Raw genomic sequence first — 19,528 nt, 5'->3', positions numbered from 1 at the left:
CAGGGACCTCTAGGAGTCCTACAGCTTGCCAAGCCTCTCCCCTCTAGGGAACATGGGAAACCGAGGCTCAGAAGAGCAACCCAAAGAGGCTCAGGTTAGCAATGCCAAAAACTAAACTCTGGGACCGGCCCCTCCCGTGGGTGCAACCCTCTGCCGGTGAACACAAGCCAAATCCAGAGAGATGGAAGTGAGCTCCAGCGGACACCGGGGTCAGTCAGTACCGGGGTAGGCCTGTGAGCCCCTCTGCCACATAAGGTGGGGGACCAAAGCAGGATCTGGAGGACCTCTGACCTTCGTCAGGATGGAGGGAGTAACCACAGCACAGGCAGGAGGTGAGGGGCACAGGGCCCTCCCTGCCGCCATCCCCCTCCTGCCCACAGTACTCACCATCTTCATGGGCGGCGTGAGCACCACACCGTAGAGGCGAATGAGGTTTCGGTGGTCAAGCGAGTGCATGGCATTGACCTCCCGGATGAAGTCGTCCATGGCCTCTGGCTGGCTCAGCACATCAGGCTTCAGGCACTTCACAGCCACACTCACCTGGCCAGAGTGGGGACTGCAGAGAGTCAGGACAGGCCCCAGCCTCCACACTCCGGGCCAGCCTGCTCCCCCCTCCAGCCCCAGACCTGCTCATCGGGCGGGTGAGCGTGTCCCAGGTGCCTGTGGCCTGGCAGGGGGAGGGCAGCTGGCTGACCCCAACAGCCGTGAGCCGGGCCTCCCCTTCCCGCAGGAGTGCCCAGGTTAAGTGGCAACCGCAAGGTAAGAGATGACCGGTACAATTACGGAATATTAAAATGTTATGATAAAAAATGTTTTTGGTGTAGAAGGAAAATGCTTTAAATATAATGCCATAAAACTAATTACGGTGACAGAAATCAGAAGAATGGCTTCCCTTGAAGGGTGACAGAGATGTTCTACATCAGTGGTCCCCAACCTTTTTGGCCCCAGGGACGGGTTCGTGGAAGACGGTTTTTCCACAGACCAGGATGGGGGGTTGCTGGATATGAGGGTTCAGGCGGTAATGCGAGCCATGGGGAGCCGCAGATGAAGCTCGCTCACTCGCCCGCCACTCACCTCCTGTTGTGCGGCCCGGTTCCTAACAGGCCTCGGACTGGTCCCGGTCCACGGCCCGGGGGTTGGGGACCCCTGTTCTACAACACAATCTGGGCAGTGGTCACACGGGCCCATGCATATGTGAAAATTCACTGAGCCGTACACTCAAGAACTGTATGCTTTACTGCACACACGCTATCTTTCCCTCTGGGGAAAATTTTTAAAATACAATACTAAGATGAAAGGGCAAGCGTTAAAAAGTTGTATCTAAAATTTGTATCTTAAAGAAATTCAACAAAATATCTGAAGGGGAAAAAAGGTGTAAATGCTAACTCTGCTTCCTCTGAGTGGTGGGATTACAGGCTTTTTTTTTTCTTCTTATTTTTAAGTCTCCAAACTTTTATGATAATTAGTTTTATAACTGAAAAAAGGAACATGTGTCTAGTTAACCCTGAGCATGGACTCCAGGGTGAGCCACTTTGGACCTGTCCCCAGCCCCCTTCACATCCCAGCAGAGGGGACAGATCCGCCTTAGAGGGCAGAGCAGGGCCTGCCACGCCCCGCAGGACCCAGAGAGCTCACCGTCTTCCCTGAGGGGGCGTCCCACTCGCCCCTGCGCACCACGCCAAAGGAGCCATCTCCCAGCTTCTCAAAGAGATGCAGGTCCTTCTCCCCAATGAGGCAGGTGAGGCTCTGCAGGGATCCCTCCACTGCTGGGCCTCCGGGGGTGGGTGAGGTCTTCCGGAAGGTGCTCTGAGAGTGATGAGGGGGGAACTCAGCCTCCAGCCGCTTTCCACTGAACACCTGTTTGAAGGCAGCCAGGGGCCAGATGGAACCCTGAGGCCCCAGAGCCAGTCATTCAGTCCTGCCACTGGGTCTTTGGTGAGGCCGCCAGACAGGTCGTGGCTTTGCCAAACTTCTGGGGGGAGGCCTGGCTGGAGGCCCACGCCCCCTCCTGACCACACCTCCAAACGGGAACCCACGGCCTCGGTGTGGCCTCGGGCTACGTGCCAGAAATGGGCTGCCAGGCATGTAGCCTGCGGCGGCTGCAGTCCCACACCCAGCTGTGGGGTCAGGGGTAGCCCAAAGCCACTCCCGGCACCACCTCTGCCCCCCTTCCTGCTCTGTACCCCTACCCAGCACAGACTCCAGCCCCTCACCCGAGCAGATGGGCAGGAGCCCGAGGGGCCCTCACAAACACCTCCTGTCCATTTTTAGCCCTGGCCCCGTCTCTGGGTTGCCCATTTGGCGCTGTCTGTCTCCACCCTCCCCAGGGCGTCGGCTGCTCTTCATCCTGCCCGGGGAGAGGATAATTTGAGCCTGAGGTTGGACCGTGAGTGTGTATGGGGGTGCAGATGAAGCAAGGCCTTGCTGGGGAAGGGCCTGGGAAGACAGCTGGGCTTCTGGAGGGAGGCCTAGAGCTGAGGGCTCAGAAAGAAGGAAGGTTGAAGAGGACTCTGCAGCCTGGGCTGGAGAGGGAAGGGGCCAAAGGTCAGGGGACAGGAGGGAAGCCCTGAGGGTCAGAGCGGCCCTGTCAGTTTGACTTGACCACCCGACCAGGGCATGCAAGGCCTCGGCTTCAGGCAGCACCCTCTGCCCAGCTGGTCCCTGCCCGCAAGGTTGGCAGAGCCTTGTCTGTATGGGGTGAAGGAGTCTCCAGTCTGAGGGCCTCTTCTGGCCGCTGCTCCGTCCTTCCTCCCAGCAACTGGAATCCCTTCCATTTGCAAGCAGTGTTCAGCTGACAAGGTCCTTCACAGCCTTTTTCTCAAGGGACCCTCCCCAAGGCCCCGTGAGGTGAGCTGGGCAAGTGTGGCTGGCACTGTCTTACTGGCCACATGCCTCAAGTCTGGAGTGGTCAACCGACTGGCCCGGGGACCTCCTGTGAGTTGGTGGTAGATCCAAGACCCCTTGAATCCTGCACACCGCGTGGCTCTTCCCTCCTGTCTTCGCCCGCCCCAACACACCCATCCTCCCCTAAAACCTGGGCAAGGGACCAGGACAGTGTCCCCAGAAGAGGCCACAGGATCCCAAGAGACAGCCCCTTGCCAGATCACAGCCAGGAAATCTCTGCGGCCCAATCCCAGGTCCAGCTGTTCTGCACTGCCCGCCCCTCTCCCCAGCCCTGAGGCCAGAAGTTGGGGGGGAAGGCCCGGCTGGTTCACTTCCTCTCACATTGTCTTCCAGACAATGGGCAAAGTTCCACTGAGTCAGACCTGGGACTCACCACTCCAGAGACCCAAATTAGGGCAACGGGGGTGGGGGCGGGCCTTGGGGAAGGAAGCTGTCAGTGGGGCCCGGTGACCAGAGAAACCCTCCACAGACTAGGGAGGTGCGGGACAAGGGAAGCAAAGACGTCCTGGGTCCAGACGGCCCCACCGCCCCACACTGGACACCGGCCCCAACACTCAGACAAAGCGAGGGCTCAAGTTACAGCGCACTTGTCAACAAGCGCCTGTTCCATGCCGGGCACCACTGCCCAGCGGGAGGGGACGTGAAGCCAAGGCTGCACACAGGCTGCTCAGTGCTGTCTCCAGTGGAGACAGACGCTTAGCCAGGCAGCTCTACAAGCACCCTGCCCGATAAGACCCCGGAGGAGGGAGGTCTGTACAAAGTGCGAGATTATACTGCGGGGAGTGGGGGAAGGCTCTCAGGACGACACCAGAGGAGGCCCCAGTGAGCCACCCCTCCCACGTCCCTCCCTGTCCACCCACCTTGCTCATCCAGGACTTGCGTTTGCACACGGCCTTCCTCCTCTTCACAGCCTCCCACAGCCGCCGCTGGCCTGCGGGGAGGAAGGGGAACCCGTGCTGTTAAGGCGCTCACGCCCCCAAGAGGCTGCTGCCCATCGCAGGCTTCCTCGGTCACCCTGCAGGGAGTCCACCACTAGACACTGCCCAGCACGATGACACCAAGGAAACAAGCCATCCCCACCAACCAGGGGCTGCCATTAACCAGGTGGTCACTGCATTCTGCTTCTAGGCAATTCTTCTCGAACTGTATGGAGGTATTTAACCACCAAAATTGAACAGTAGTGCTCTTATGCCAACTCTCAAGAAAAAATAAATAAATCAAGGTAACGGACAGAATTTCCCCAATTTTGAGTTTTTCTCCCATAAAATTTTATTATGTTACTCACATAGATATCAACTCTCTAGGCTAAAAGCAGCGTTAAGTCAGTGCCTAAATTAGCACATTATTACTTATTTAGCTATTTTAGGCTGAATGCACTCAAAAGTTTCTAATGTTCTACAAGGAACACCGTGACTTCTAGAAGCTATAGCCACTACTTTCAGGATAAACACATAGAAAAAAAAAAATGAGTTCAACTTATAGAACAGATCTTTGTAGGAGAGACAGAGAAAGGGAGAGATGGGGAGAAAAGCAGCAAACCATCATCTGAAGGATTTTATCTTCCCTTCTCCACAGACCTCTGGACACTAACCCCCCTGGTGTTCAGAACAGACTCAATTCTACATTTATAAAAGAGGAGAAGATGGAAGAAGTACACCCTAGAAATGTCTGCACAAACAAAACAGGGTGTGTAGTTAATCGTGAGTAGCCAGAAATTTAAGTAAGATTCCTCAAACTCCAATTCACCTTCACAACTGCAAACTGTTCTCATGCACTCACTGTGTGCAGCATCTACTGATGCCCCTCTGCCCCACCGCGGGGGCTCTTGGACAGGCAGTGAGAGTTCTCAGCTCTGCCACCCCACGGAATAAAGGGGGGAGGGCTCTTCCATGCGGTTGGCGATCCTGAGGACAGAGGAGGTAAATGGTCAGTGGGACGACGACAGGCGAGGCCAATGCCCCCACCTACCAGGCCGGCCCATGCCAATCTTCTCCAGGTCCTCATTCTTGACATACTCAAAGTGGGACAGGCGGGTAACGTTGAGGTCGTCGCGGAGCCGCAGGAAATATTGCTGCAGCTGCACCTCGGACAGCAGCTCCAGCAGCCAGCCTGTGCCCTCCTCCGGCTGCATGCTGCTGCTCCCCAGCCTCTGCGGGGAGAGAAGAATGGCTCAGGGACCACGGGATGCAGGGGGGTAACAGGCGACCCTGCCTCTGCCTTGGGCTCACCCACATCCTACTATGTGCTGTGGGGAAGGACTCAAACCACCTTCTTGCTCCCCAAAACAGCTGTACAGAAGAGCCTGTAGCCACCTGTCCTCCTCCTATGGCAACAAGGGTAGAATCAGGGCAGTTGGGACACAGCCCAGGCCCTGGAGTTAGGGTCTTACTCCCCAAATCTGCCATCCATGGCCGAGTGACCGGAGATCAAACTCTGTTCTCCGGTTCCCTACTGGCTCTTAAACTCTCCTGTTGTCACAAGGCCTTTGAGCATCTGATGGAAACTACCGATTGTGTCTCCAGGAAAATATATGCATCCTTATTCATAATGTTTTAATTACAAAACTTTTGGGGGTGCAGTGTCCCTTGAGACCCATCCATGAGCTCCCCAGACCTGATGGACCCCACAGGGACTAAATGAGCTCTAGCTACTTTCCTTTCAATGCCTGACATCGCAGGAGCCTCCCCCCAAGTCCAAAGACCCCTCCACAGGCCACCACACAAACACCTCCAGGATCACAGGAGGGTCAGAGGGAAGGAGGGGCGGAGGCTGGGGCGGGTTTTCAGACTGCTGTCAACGGCTGTCACAACAGACTCTGGCCCAGTGTGGTCAAAGTTTTCAACTTTTTCAAGAAATACCAGAAATCTGAATCTACGTGTAAAATCTTGCTATTAAAATTTTTTTGAAAAGGTAATATATCCACATGTAAGATATTCAAAAGGCACATGAGAGCCATAAAGTCTCATCCCTCTCTTAACGCACAGCCACCTCACCCCCATCCCCAAAGTCGGCTGCCATTAATGACTTTTACGCATTCTTCCAGACTTGTTTTTTCCCCACACAAATACTCACCCATTATCCACACCATTCTGTTCCTTGTTTACACTTGACATTAGATCTTTCTCCTGACTTTTGAACTATGTCAACTAATTCAAGTTTGAAATACACACACGCAAGCACATGTGTATGCTGTGCTGGCCAAACAAAACTACATGCAGGCCTCAATCAGCCAAGGGGCCACCAGACCTGTCACACCCTCCGGGGCCCAGAGAAAGAAGCCAGTGGCACCCTCAAAGCTAGGCAGCCCAACACTAAACCCATCCCTGTCCGAGTAAGACCCGTCAGAGCTGACGGCTTGGCCAGCCCCTGACCTGTGTTCAATCCCCACTGGAGAAGACAGGGATGAGGGAAAAGGCCAGCTGCCCCAAGACCCCCTCCTCCCGACTTGGAGGTGGCCTTGTTCCCCAGCTCTCATCACAGGTCGCACTGAGAGAGCAGGTGCTCACAGCCTGGGCCCAGCGTGAGCCTCCTGCTCCCACCGTTCCCAGCGGTGCTGCCAACCCAGTGCCAGGAGCTCAGACTCTCCCAGGCAGCTCAGGGCAGTACAAAGAGCCACCAATGGGAAAAAGAAGCCCTCAGTTCAAACCCTGGCTCCTCTACCAAAGCGGCTGGGCCAGAAGGGGGTTTCCAAACTTTAGGCCCTAACCCTTCACTCAGATGGTTCTCATGAGGGCCATACAGCTCCCTAGGGGGCATTTTTGGTTGTCACAGTGTTGGGGGACCATTAGTGGCACTGAGTGGGTGGCTGGGGGACTCACACACTGTCCCAAATCCGATACAACTTAATTCATGCAGGTGAGAAATTTGTTTATAATCATCTGATTATAAATCAAATCCCATTTTACATATGAACAAGAAAGTATTTTTACAGTGTTAATACAGACTGAATTTTTCTGGAATGGAGCTACTGTGTAAACTGAGGGAAAACTGGCCTTTCGCTTTGTTTGGAACTTAGCAGAAGTTGTCCACCATTCAGAAAAATATCACTGAAGGCAGCCCACCCTACTATTTCAAAACTCTCCTCTCAGTCAGCACTTCTAGATGTTGCTGTGCTGGTTCTACCTGAGGTCTTAGCATCTGACTGCTTGGTAATGTCAGATTGTACTGACATATTAGAATACATGAAATGCTACAATTGATTTCCTTTTGGTTCTCCTTTATATTACAGGAGGCATCAAGTTGACTGACCACACACACACAGAGTAAACAGGTTGCATTTCTCTTAATTTTAGTTAAGAAAAATAAAAATAACTCTAACACTTCAACTACGGTTAAAACTACATGCTGGGCACAGTTCTGAGCACTTAGCTGTATTAACTCACTTATCCACAACAAAGCCATCTGTTACAAACAAGGGGGTGTGGACTTAAGAGGGCAGGGCACCACTGCTTTCCAGAAGAAAGGCCCAAAAGTACCCTGTGAAAATCACCAACCTAGGCAGCGTCTCTCTGTGCCGTGACCAGGAGAGGCCAGCCAGCACTTCTGCTATCACTATTCCATCCCTGGAGCAAAATGATCCCACCCCTTACACGGCTCAGCCCAAGAAGAGGCTGGCCACCAGGGCAAGTGGTCTGAAGACCCCCACTGCTTCCTCCCCAGTCGCCAAATCCCAGGGCTCCAGGCCGCTCATTCCTACCCTCCTGGGGGTAGAAGGCAGCCACTCCTGAGAACAGCTCCAAGCCCTGCCCTGTGTGGTCCGGGCTGGGAGAGACCCAGAGGCCACTCCCCTGAAGAAGCTGCTTAGAAAGCACAGTCTGCCCTGTTCCTTTATCCCTGAAACACCAGCTAACAAATCTCCCTGCTCGGCTGGGTCCTCCTCTCCCTGCTCCCCAACCCCAGGAACAGGGCTGCTCTGCGTGGGGCGGGGGTGTGCGTGGGAAGAGAACACTGGGATCTGGGTGAGAAGAAAGCAGCCAGGGTCCCTGTCCGGTCTCCACCACCCTGCCCAGGGTGACCCTGGACATGTCCCCTCCCTCCCCTCCCTCCCTCTCTAGCCCGTGTCTGTGTCGGTGAAGCACAGAGCACTGCTGCGGCTGCCCCCAGCACAGCCCCGTCCACACACCTGTGTCTGACACGTGTGGCTCTCATGGCCGGCACGCACACTTCCCACACACGCTGTCCTGACACACTCGCCACCAAGAATGCAGCCGCTGGAGCAGGGAGGCCCTGAACCCCGTCAAGCCGCCCGGTCCTGCTCTCTGGCCCTCAGCGCAGGGCTGCCTCTGAGGAGCCGATTCCATCCCGGTCTGTCCAGCTCCCGCCCGCAGCCCCCCACTCACTGTGTAGAGTCTCCGCCGGAGTCTGGCCAGAAGAGGGAAGGAGAGCTCTAGGCCAGGGAACCGACGAGCTGCTGGCATCTCCACGGAGCTGGACCCCCTGACCAGGTCACTGGGGCTCTGGCCCGAGGAGGTGGGGGTGGGCAGTGGTCTCAGCTCCTGAATTTCAGGTTCTGCCCAGAAGGGAAGTTGGCCAGAGGTCTGCCCCAGAGGCCCCCCAAATCCCACACCAGGGGTGGGAAATGGAGCAGAAGAATAGGGTGGTCCCCTTTTCTCTGCTCTGCAGCTGTTTCCACAGCTGGCTACCCTGGCAGGAGAGAGTTAGTTCTTCCCTCGGTTGACTGCAGCCTGGGTCCTTGGTCCTGTTTCTCTGTCTTCTCTCCAGCGCAGTGGTCACAGCTCCAGCCCTACTCCCTGGCTCCCCCGCCAGCCCGCCTCCCTCCCCCCTCCCTCCGCAGCTGAGCAGCTCTGACACTGGCTGAAAAAGGACCTTTCTGAATCACTGCCAAGAGGGCGGCGGGAATGGGGGGACTCTTCCTCCCAGCCACCCGCGCTGCCCCCACCTCCTTCCCGCGCTGCCCCCACCTCCTTCCCGCACACAAGGCCCCTGTCTCTGGCTTCCACCCCAGCCCCCAGAGTTGCAGACAACCCCTGGGATTTTAGGGTGGGGGCTAGGTCAATCAGGCAGCAATATACAAAGAGGCCCCGTACGCGCTTATCTGGGGCTGTGAGGGCTTAGTGCACAGCCTGAGTTGGGGGCTTGGACACCAGAGAGTCGTTCCTGGACCTTGCAGGCAGACCCTTCGGAGACCCTCCCCCATCTCCCAGTCCCAGCCTTGGCTGGGCGTCTCCTGGCTCAGGCCCTAATGTGGCCCTGTTACCCTGGTGCCCGACGGAAATAGGAGTCCGGCAGCCTGCCAGAGCGGGGCAGTCCAGCCAAGAGCCGGGGAGGGGGGAAGAATCTCCCAGTCCAGCTGGCCAAGATCCAAAGCCCCCTCAAAACACACAAATATGCCCCTAAACCCTGCGATGCCCCCAGCCAAAGCTAGAGGATTCCGGGCTATAGGATGTCTCCTGAATAGCACCTACACACACAGACAACAGCCCCAGCTAGAGGGAACTGCAGTCACCCCATGAAGCCCCCGTGGAACCCACACATTCCTAGAGCTGACAAGTGATCCCTCTGGCCCTCCTCAAGGGCGCCAGCTGCTCTTACACCCCCCTCGCTACAGCCCCCAGAAACACCTGACAGCTGCAGGAAGTCCTCTCAGGCTCCCTCAGCACCCCCCTCCCAGCCATGCCCAGGGAGCCCCTGTTTCTTGCACACTACTCTCTTGTCCCTATCCAGCTGGCCACCAGCTCTGGGAGTCCCAGCTGGCTGGTGGACTAGGCAGCTGGGGTTGAGTCTTGGGGAGTCAGCATCCCAGGCTCTTTCCAGGGCCTCTCTCTCAGTGCTTGACCTCCCTGGCAGGGAGGTGCCTGCAGGGACAGCCGTTTCCAGATCTGACTCAGGGAGGGGGGAAACGGGACACCCCCCAGCAATCAGTCCCTCTTTCCCATCTCCCTGTGATCCACCACTCCCCAAAGCTTGTGAGGCCAGCCAGGTGCAGCCTCCCTTTGGTGCCAATGAATCACCAGTCTGAGAATGGAATCAGAGCTAATGGACAAGATGAGGTCGGGTCAAGGTCACACTGGAGCTGACCTTCCTGCAAACGCTGCCTCACAACGCCCACAGCACAGAGAAGCCTATTGCTTATTTCCCACAAAGCACCATTCTGAAGGAGATCCAGGGACCTGACTTCAGGGGACAATTTAAGCAGGATTATTCCCTCTACCGCAAGTTGGGGGACTGCTGGATTGGAATGGCCAGACTGAAAATTATAGCCACCCCTGAAAGATGTGCCCCAAATCAACCAGAACCCCATGCCTGCCTGTTCCCTTGCACATCAGGTAAGAACAAGCCTCAGTAGCTTGCTCAGCAATCCAGCTGTGGGAGGCTGTGGAGAAAAGCAAAGCATGGTCAGGGGTCAGAGGTCAGGCCAGCTCCTGGACCTCTTCTCCCAGCCCCGAAAACAGCCACCTTTCTATACCGCCACCCCCACCCCGCTTCGTCCTGTCAGTGACTGCCCTCTACTGGTCAAGAGAGAAAGTGCTTGATCTCCAAGGGGAAGGGAAGACGACCCATAAATACCATGATCATGTTTTCCAAAGCAAACAGGGACATTTGGCTTAATACGCAGATTCATAAAGCCAGTAAGAGGGAATGTCCAGGGCACAGGGACTCAGTGTCCATTAAGCACTAAACCCACATCCTGGCAGTGCTTTCGGGGCTCCCCTGCAGCGCTGAAGCAAGCCCAAAGGGCAGCTTAATTGGGTCCCAAGGACTCAGAGATACTGAAGCAGATGTCAGCAACAGGAATTCACCACCACTGACTCGCCCCGCCCCACCCAACACACAAACACATCACCCTTCTTTACCCAGCATCCCAGCCCCCAGGATCTGTCCTGGGGCCAGGCTCACAGATACCCCTCACTCCTGAGAGGCTCCCCTCAGCTCACCAGCAGACGATGCGGTCTAGGGCCCGGCTACCTGGCTATCCCCCATGTTTCCCCTATTACCTGCTGTCCCTCCTCGGCCTCAGTTAGGCGCAGATATGCAAATCTCTCACCCTCGGAACCCAAACTCCGGGCTTTAGGGCCCGGGAGGGGAGCAGAGCCCTCCCGCAGTCCCCGCCCCTCCAGCGCACCGGCAGCGTCACTGCCCTGCGTCCTGAAGGGCCAGGCCTCGAGCATCCTCCAGAAGGGCAGGGGCCGCTAAAGCACCTCAGCCAAGGGAAGGCCCAGTCCTCGGGCCCGCACGCACCCCACAGCCCCATATCTGCCACCTGCAGCCAGAGCGAGGGAGCAGAGCCTGGTGGTAGCGGTCTCTCCCGCTGGGCCTGCGGCTGCCCCTCCCCCAATCCCGTGCACAGCCTCCATTCCAAGGAGCCGCCTCTCCGCAGCGCAGGCTGTCCCCCAGAAAGCCAGGTGAGGTCCCTCCAGGACCCCAGAGATCCACAGCCACCGATCAGGTCCTGGGGACTCAAGGGCCCCCATACTCCATGACAAGGGGGAGGGTGTCCATCCAAGAAGCTCACAGAAGAGAAGCCCCCATCCTAACTCGACCTGAGACCCCTCCCTCTAGACCCCTCTCCTTCCACCAGCCCAGCTTCCACCTGGCTCCAAGCATGCGCCCACCTGCCAGGCTCCCTGGTGCGCTGCCGTTCCGCACTCCACTCAGGCCCGGGGAACCTGCCCAGCCCACTCCTCTCCGCAGTGGAAGCCACGCCCCCCGCATCCGCCCTGGGAGACCTCAGCCCTCCGCAGCCCACGCCTCTTCTCACCGGCCTGGACTTCTCCCCGCCTGCACTTCCACCCGCCCCGCCCCCAAGACTGCGCGTTGGGGGGGGGGGCCGGGAGCTCGGGGCTGGGCAGAGCACTGTGGCTGACCTCTCTGGACTCAGAAGAGTGCGAGTACCCACACTCCCTCCCGCAGGAGCTGCCCCAACAAGTGTCCACGCAGGGCTGTCACCCAGTGCCAGGATGAGGACATTGCTAGTGGAGGAAGTCCCACTGCAGAGGCCCCAAGGTGCCACACGCACACCCTCTCATTCCAATGGCATCTGAAGCTTCCACTGACTCCTCAGTACCAGGTATTTAGGGCTGAGCTCAGGGCACCCTCACCCCTTGGGGGTTTGGGGCAGAGGAGGCGGGAAATGCTGAGACACCTCTACTCTCCACTCCTCCCCCCACACACACTCCACCTCAAGACTGAGGAAGGAGACTCCGGGTGGGCACTAGGTGAGTTCCCATAAGGCTCACTCTCTTCAAAAGCTCCTTCTCCAGCTGAAGCGCGTTGGCATAGGGGATGACCCTGCCAGGCAGGGTGTTTATTCTAGGCAGAAGCTCCTCTGCACCTTACCGCAGCTATGGCAGATACTGGTTTTGGGAGCAGCTGCACGAACACTCAGGAGGCTGTCGAGAAAGAGAGGCTGAAAATGCCAGGCCCACAGACCCCTTCTTCTCCTGGTTGGATAAAGGGTCTGATCTAAACCATTCCCCCTTCCTGCTTTCTCCCTACCTCCTCCCTCCACAAGGCCCCTGCCTCCGAATGCCATCCTATTACAAGATACCCACAAGATCCAAACTGCCTCTAGGATTTGGGGAATCCACCCCATGTGTACACCCTCTGGTCTACAACTTGCCCCCTTATCTCTAAAGGGAGCCGGTAGTGGCCCAGGAACCAGCCTGCCTCTGCTGTCCACTCCCCTCCCCCAGGCTCTCCAACAGCATCAGTCAAGTTACAAATCCACACTGAGGAGCAGACGTGACATGTAATTTCCGGCCAAGAAGATTTTTCCAAAACAATCTACCGTATTCTCAGGAATATATGCCAGGCCAGCTCTCTCCCATCTCTGCCCTCCCTCTTCTCCAGGCCCTGGAGGGAAAACAACATATTGGGGAGGAGAAGGAGGGGGGCTTATGGCTCCTCTCCCAACCAGAGGATTATCTTGCCTACACATGCCAGCCCCACCAAGCCCAGTCAACCTCAACTCACCCCTCTGTGTGCAGCGCCCAAGCTTCTGGACCAAGGCCAGGCTGGTTCCCCTTGGGACTTCACCCCAGAGGGAACTGTACCAGGTAACCCCACACCTTCAGGTCATCCCAGGTTTGAAATCACACTGGTCTGGGGAGGAGGCTGGCCACGGGCCAAGGGAGAGAAGGGGGTGATTCAGACACATACCATGGCTGTCCACACCCTCTCCATCTCCAGGCCACAGTGGCCCACTCCCTTCCAGGGGAGCTTGGCAGCTGAGGCCCTGAGGACAGTCAAGGCTGAGGCATATTTGCCAGCAGTGCTGAGCCCACAGGCCCTGAGTCTAACCCTGAGGGCTTTTCACCCTTCTCCTGTGGATATTTCCTGTGGATATTTCCTAACACTTTGGAACTCGCCCTTCCTTCTCTTCCCTCCCTGGGGGTCACCTCCTCTCCTCCCAGGGCTCCAATTAGCACCATGTGCTGTCTGTCTCCATTCCTGAGCTCTAGAAGCTCTACACCCATGCTTCTAGACATTTACAGCCAGCTCCACCAGGAGGATGCAATGGTACCATAAATTCTACATGCCCAAATTGAGCTCATCAACCCCCGCCTTAAACCTAGCTTATGTGTGCTCTTATATCCTGACTGAAAACATCACAAGCCAACACCAGCCACCTAGGCTAGACATCTCACCCCTGACTCCCCAACCATAACTCCCTTCTTTCCCCACTGGGCAGGCCACAAAATCTTGTTGTTTCTGCCTCCTCATTACTCCTCCCATCAATACCTTTGGGACAAGAGTCAGGCAGACCTGGGCTGAAATCTTGGCTGTATCACTCTCTAGTCAGACAACTTCTGGGCAAATGCCTTAACCTCTAAGCCTCAATTTCCTTATCTGCAAATGGGAATAAACAACAGTACGTCCTTCATAAAGTGCAAACTCAATGAGATCATGAATGGCACACTTAGCACAGCATCTAGCACATAGTTCCCTATTGTTATACTGTCATCTGAACACAGATCCGAAGTTCCTCTCCTGCTTACATCCTTCTGTAATTCCTCACTGAGCCAAATACAAGGCCCTTCAGGATCCATCCCTTGCCTATTTGTCCACCTCCACCTCTTATCATTTCCTTCAAACGTCTCCATATTCCAACCAAGTCAAATACTTGCCCTTCCCTAGACACACCATCTTCTTTAATTTTAATGTCTTTGAGCTATTCTTTGTGATACTCTTTTCTCTTCATGATGAACTCCTACACATCCCTCAAGACCCAAATAAAACGTCATCTCCTTTGTAAATTCCCATTTCCTATCCCCAAACGGTTCTTTTTGCCATTGCTTCCCATGTTATCTTGTTAAAGTATGTTTGAAAACAAGAGCAGTATAAACACATAATACTACACGTGGAAAATAGCCAAAAGAATGAAAAAAATTTTAATTATCCATCATGCTCTAATCCTTAAAGGGTACTATTTCTGTAGCACTCTGTATTAATACATAATTCTATTGAAGGAGCCCTATGTACGCACCTCTTGTAGTTTGTACATTGTAACCATCTGTTTATATCTGTCACCTTGAAAGAAGAATCTGGCAAGGCACCTGGTCAAGAGAGTCTGCTGAAAGGGACTTCAAGCCTTTGTGACAGACACTGGGGAAAGGAGGCCTGTCTCTTTTCCAGTGAGCTGGTACCTCCTTATGTCCAGTGAATACCAGGAATAAGTCTGGTTGCCCTTGTCGGCCCTGGCTTTGCTTCCCCCCATTATTTCGAATCCAGAAAAGCAAGCACCTTCGTGGGAAGGAGGGCAGCCAATCTCATTACAGCTACTCCTGTCCCAGAACCACTAAGCTACTTTGCTCCCACAAAGCTATTTCAGCCCCGGGGACAACACAGCAGTCCCTCAAGGCAGAGGGAGAGCTTTGACTGAAGGCTGCCTTCTCATCAGACTGCGGAGGGAGAGCTGGGGATACCACAGGGTTGATCGATGGGCAGGAGGTCTGGTTTGTCAGGCCTCCCAGCCTCGCAGAGAGAGGAGGGAGACAGGGGGGTCAGAGGGTGGAAAGGCAGGGCACAGAAGCAGGGGCAGACACACCAGATACAGGGACCCTCCTGTGCCTCATCTCCTTTGACTCCAGCAGAGAAGGAGGTGTAACTTTCAGAGAGGAAAGGAAAGAACCTGACTAAACACCACAACACAGACCCTCACTGAACCCAGTACCTCCCCACATCTACCAACTTGGTCTTGAAAGTATTTTTTAGCTGTTTCACGCTCCACCAGTGAAAGACCAGTGTGCCAGCCCTGACACCCAGAGACAGGACACTGAGAGCCCTAACACATTCCTGGAGCATCCCTCCCCCGCACATGAACACCACTCAAGTGTGACAGTGGGTAAATTCCTGCAGTTGTCTGGGTCTCTTGCACACGCGCACCACTCACGCCCGAGTGACAGGGCTGGGATGCAGGGTACTGCGGAGAGCTGCCTCTCACTATCCTCTGGCCCAAGCATCCTCCCGGCACCAAGGCCCGGCAGGCGGCAGCCGAGGCTCCCGGGAAGAGAGGAAGGATGTAGTCTGGCTCCCAGCAGCCAGCCACTCCCAGGGCTCTTCCAAGGCTGGGCAGAGGCCTCCCAGCTGGTCACCCTGCCTACCAGCTCAGGCCTCACCCCACTCCCCCCACCCCCTCAGCAAGAGCCTAGAGCTGAAGGGGCCTATTGTTGGGCCCTGGAGGTGGGGTGGGCCCAGAGCTGTGAATTGGAGAGCATTTACTCTGTGAGAGGGACTGCTCATTCCCTTGGGACAGCGCCCACACCAGAACCCCAGGAGCTAGGAACATCCAGCGCAGGGTGGGCTGCTGGGCCAGGGAGAGAAAGGGTCCGAACCTGGAAGTGAGAGAGATGTCAGGGACTGCAAAATATTTAAGATACCTTAAATCCCACCCATTTTAGAGATAAAGAAACTGAGACCCTGAAAGGGAAGGGACATGCCTGGTCTGAGGCACCTAAGAAGCTGTCATAGGGAATGGATCCCTAGGAGCTGGGGAGCAGTTCAGAGCAATGGTGATTCCTCTCTGGCCATGGAGAGGCAGCCCTGCCAAAGTCAGGGACTAATAAACGTCAGGGGCCTGAGGGGAGAACCTGCCTCAGGAGGAGACACAACATCCAGGGGAGAGGCAGAGACAGGAGGAAGCTAGAGTTCTCACATCCAGCAGAAGCTCTTGGCTCCCAGGACCTAGAGCTGCTGAAGGAGGGCCCAGGCCAAACCTCTCACCCCACCGGCCTCTTTAGTCACTCACCACATACTGACTGTGTGCTCACCCTGTGCTAGGTTTGGGGGACTATGAAGGAGGAGAAGTCACGATTCAGGTCCTCAAAAAGACACTGTGTGCAAGTTCTTTACTAAAAGTTTTATCTTTCATTGCCTGATTAACCTCCCCCCCCTCCACTACCCTACATTATCCACATTTTACAGATGAGGAAACTGAGGCTCTGGAGAGGTGACCAGGGTCACCCGTTACTGGAGAGTTAACAGGTGAACCAGAATTCAGTCCATGTACAATTGGACACGAAACTGCTCGGTTCAAGGATTTGGGCTCATGGAGGGCAGAGCTGGAGTCTTATTTGTTGAATATATACTAGATACTGAATGAATTCATGGATTCTGCGAGGAAGTTTAAAGAGGGAATAGAGGCTCCAGGAAAAGATAGATTGCACAGATGCACATAATTTCACTCCTTCCCAAAACCCCACCAAAGCCAAAATTATCGAAAGAGAAATTTTCTGAAGGGCAAAAGTCCCTAAGGACGGGAAGAATAGTAGAAGAGAAAACCACAACATAGCTTTGGAAGCTGGAAAGCAGATGGCCAGTGACTATGGAGAGCAGACCTGAGAAAATCCCCAATCCCAAGGTGAAAAGGACCTGATTGACCCCCCAGAATCCTCAAAAGGCCTGGGAACTAGAAGCCTCAGAAACCTCTAGAAGAAGAACAGGTGCTAAAAATACAGAGGATTAGTCAAAAGCTGTTTAAGAAGCCGTAAGACCCCCCTGGACTCCCTCCCCAGTACAAAGCCACTGGGTTGCTGCCCCGGTACCACCCGGCAAAATCGGGATTTCCCTTCAGGGGTAAAGTGCAGGCCTCTGCACTGGCGCAGCAGGCTTGGCTGAGAGCGGGGTGCCACGGACCTAACAAGGAAAGCACACATAGATGTGGAGATCTCAGTCCCCTCCTCGACTCCCTCCAGGAACATGGAGCCAGGCCTCCACCTCCTGGCAGAAGACAGGAGCGTCCTTTCTGGGGACTCTGATCAGGCCAAGAAAGATATAAAGAAACCAACATTGGGAGTTCTCCACAAACCGAGCAGCCAGGCCACCATACAAAGAAGCTCAGTCAACAAGGCCACCCAGTGCCTGTAGTCAAGAGCAGATGACAAAAAACTATTGGACACCCAAGGAAAGGCTCTAACATGGAAGAGTGAGCAAAACACACAGAAAAAAGCAACTGAGAAGAAATGCAGACTATGCAGGAGAAGGAAATTTCTGACAGAAAATGCTCATTAATATCCTCAGAGGGCTTCCCTGGTGGCACACTGGTTGAGAATCTGCCTGCCAATGCAGGGGACACAGGTTAGAGCCCTGGTCCGGGAAGATCCCACATGCCGCGGAGCGACTAGGCCCGTGAGCCACAATTGCTGAGCTTGCGCGTCTGGAGCCTGTGCTCCGCAGCCAGAGATGCCGCGATAGTGAGAGGCCCGCGCACCGCGATGAAGAGTGGCCCCCGCTCGCCGCAACTAGAGAAAGCCCTCGCACAGAAACGAAGACCCAACACAGCCATAAATAAATAAATAAATAAATAAAATTAAAAAAAAAAAAATCCTCAGAGAGACAAGATGTTGTATCTATAAAACAAGAAGAGAATATTATTATTTTTTAATAGGGGGAATAAGAAATTACAAATATGACAGGAAACATAAAAAATTCAACAGACCCATCCTCACCCCAACCAACAAAGTCTGGCCCACAGCAGGTGCTCATAAATATTTGCTGAATGGATAAATGAGGCAGTATTTCATGAACTTTAATGCACATACAGATCACCTGGGGGAATCTTGTTAAAATGCAGATTCGGATTCCATAGATATGGGGTAGGGCCTAAGTTTTACATTTCTAACAAGCTCCCAGTGATAATGTTCTGGTCCTTAGACCATACTCTAGGAAGCAAGGGTCTCTGCTAAACCCTGGAGCAGTGGGTCTTTGCACTGGCTGTGCATTAAAATCACCTGGGAGGTAGGAAAGTGGCGGTGTGTGGGCCCCGCCCACTGAGATTCTAATCAGCTTGGTCTAGGTGAGACTCAGGCATCATATCTTGAAATCTCTGCAGATGAATCCATACTGGGGTCGAGAACTGCTGCTCTGGAGAAAGCCTGTAACTGCGCCAATCATTGGTCCTGGCCAGAACAGTCCTGTTTTCAAATATTCTTTCCCATTGTTGACACTGACCACTCTTTCAGAAGGCCCTTCTCATCATGGCCATGAGCATCAGTTTATGGGACTATTTACTATACAGATGGTAGTTCTTAATGCTAAGTCCCATTAATGTCAGTGGATGGAGAAATCATTCTACTAAATTTCCAAAAATTCATTCTGAGAATTTTTTCCTTATTAGATTCACACACTTATCTTAATTTTTCTAATTAAAAAAAAATCTGGACCTTAAAACTTCAGCAAGTCCTTTTAAAAAAATAAAGGATTTTAAAAAGTGAAATGTGGATATCTCCCTAGCCAAAAATCCTAATCCATTATTCCAATGTTTCTGTTAAAACTTAAGTTGAATTTAGTAGTTTTGTGTCTACCTCATCCATGCCATGGGATAAAATAATATCAACAGACATTTACTGCTGTTAAAATTGCTAAAATCACAATAGAAGGGTTGGAGGATAAAGTATCTTCCACAATGGAGAGCAAAAGCCCACACCAAGCTACATAATTAAAGAATACTGGAGATAAAGAAAAGATGCTACAAACTCCTGGGCAACGGTGTAACACAAGTTCCACAAAAAGGATTGGGAATGATTTTAGACATTAATGTTAACTCTGGAACTTAAGAGCAATGCCCTTAAGATTCCAAAGGAAAGCAATTTCCAGCCTAGATCTCTATATTCAGCTAATTAAGTGACTGAGTATCAGACTGGCAAGGTCTCAAAATAATCTACCACTCTTTCACCCTCCTCTCTCAGGAAGCTACTAAAGGATGTACTCTACCAAACTAGAGAATAAACCAACAAAGGGGAAGATAGGAAACAGGAGAGAAAGGCACAGAAAGGCAGTGAAGGAAATGCCCAAGATGCTGAAAGGGAGATCCCAGGAGGACAGCTAAGCATCAGTGATAGAGAGCAATTAGTCCATGCTGCTTTCGGGCACAAGGCTCTGAAAGAGACTTCTTCAGAGAGGTGAATTTGATAGAATACCTAATGGAATTGACACCCTGAGAAATTTATACAGCTACTGGAGAGTTTAATTAATTGAAAAGTACTTAGAAAACTAAGCAAACAAAAAAAGCAACTCCAGGAAGAACAAAAAGGTGCCCAGGAAAGGAAAAGTCACAGTTTACTACACCATAACAATATAAACAATGAACAGTAGATTGAAGAAAAAATGAGATATGCCCAGAGTGGATGGGCTGGAAGATGGGATGAGTAGCAGGGTGGGAATGAGG

At 53.7% G+C, this 19,528-nt stretch overlaps 1 protein-coding gene across 17 annotated transcripts in view; it reads right to left on the bottom strand.

Moving 5' to 3' along the window:
* The window catches only part of TNK2 (tyrosine kinase non receptor 2), a 41,859-nt gene that overhangs the window by 14,464 nt on the left and 7,867 nt on the right, over window positions 1–19,528 (bottom strand). For 3 of the 17 annotated variants that reach the window (XM_068546538.1, XM_068546542.1, XM_068546546.1), the window contains exons 1-5: window positions 10,860–10,961; window positions 4,873–5,053; window positions 3,765–3,835; window positions 1,636–1,857; window positions 388–540 (exon numbers count right to left, since the gene is read on the bottom strand). In XM_068546538.1, the coding sequence (XP_068402639.1) occupies window positions 388–540; window positions 1,636–1,857; window positions 3,765–3,835; window positions 4,873–5,035 (609 nt within the window). In that variant the 5' untranslated portion in view covers window positions 5,036–5,053; window positions 10,860–10,961. Of the gene's footprint in view, window positions 1–387; window positions 541–1,635; window positions 1,858–3,764; window positions 3,836–4,650; window positions 4,809–4,872; window positions 5,054–8,243; window positions 8,640–10,859; window positions 10,963–11,477; window positions 11,535–19,528 lie in introns of those variants that run through there. The other 14 variants (XM_068546539.1, XM_068546545.1, XM_068546547.1 and 11 more) reach the window with 10 other exon arrangements.

This window comes from Eschrichtius robustus, chromosome 6 (genome assembly GCF_028021215.1).
Source record: "Eschrichtius robustus isolate mEscRob2 chromosome 6, mEscRob2.pri, whole genome shotgun sequence".
Lineage (NCBI taxonomy): Eukaryota > Metazoa > Chordata > Mammalia > Artiodactyla > Eschrichtiidae > Eschrichtius > Eschrichtius robustus.
This window is presented reverse-complemented; position numbering and strand designations above follow the sequence as displayed.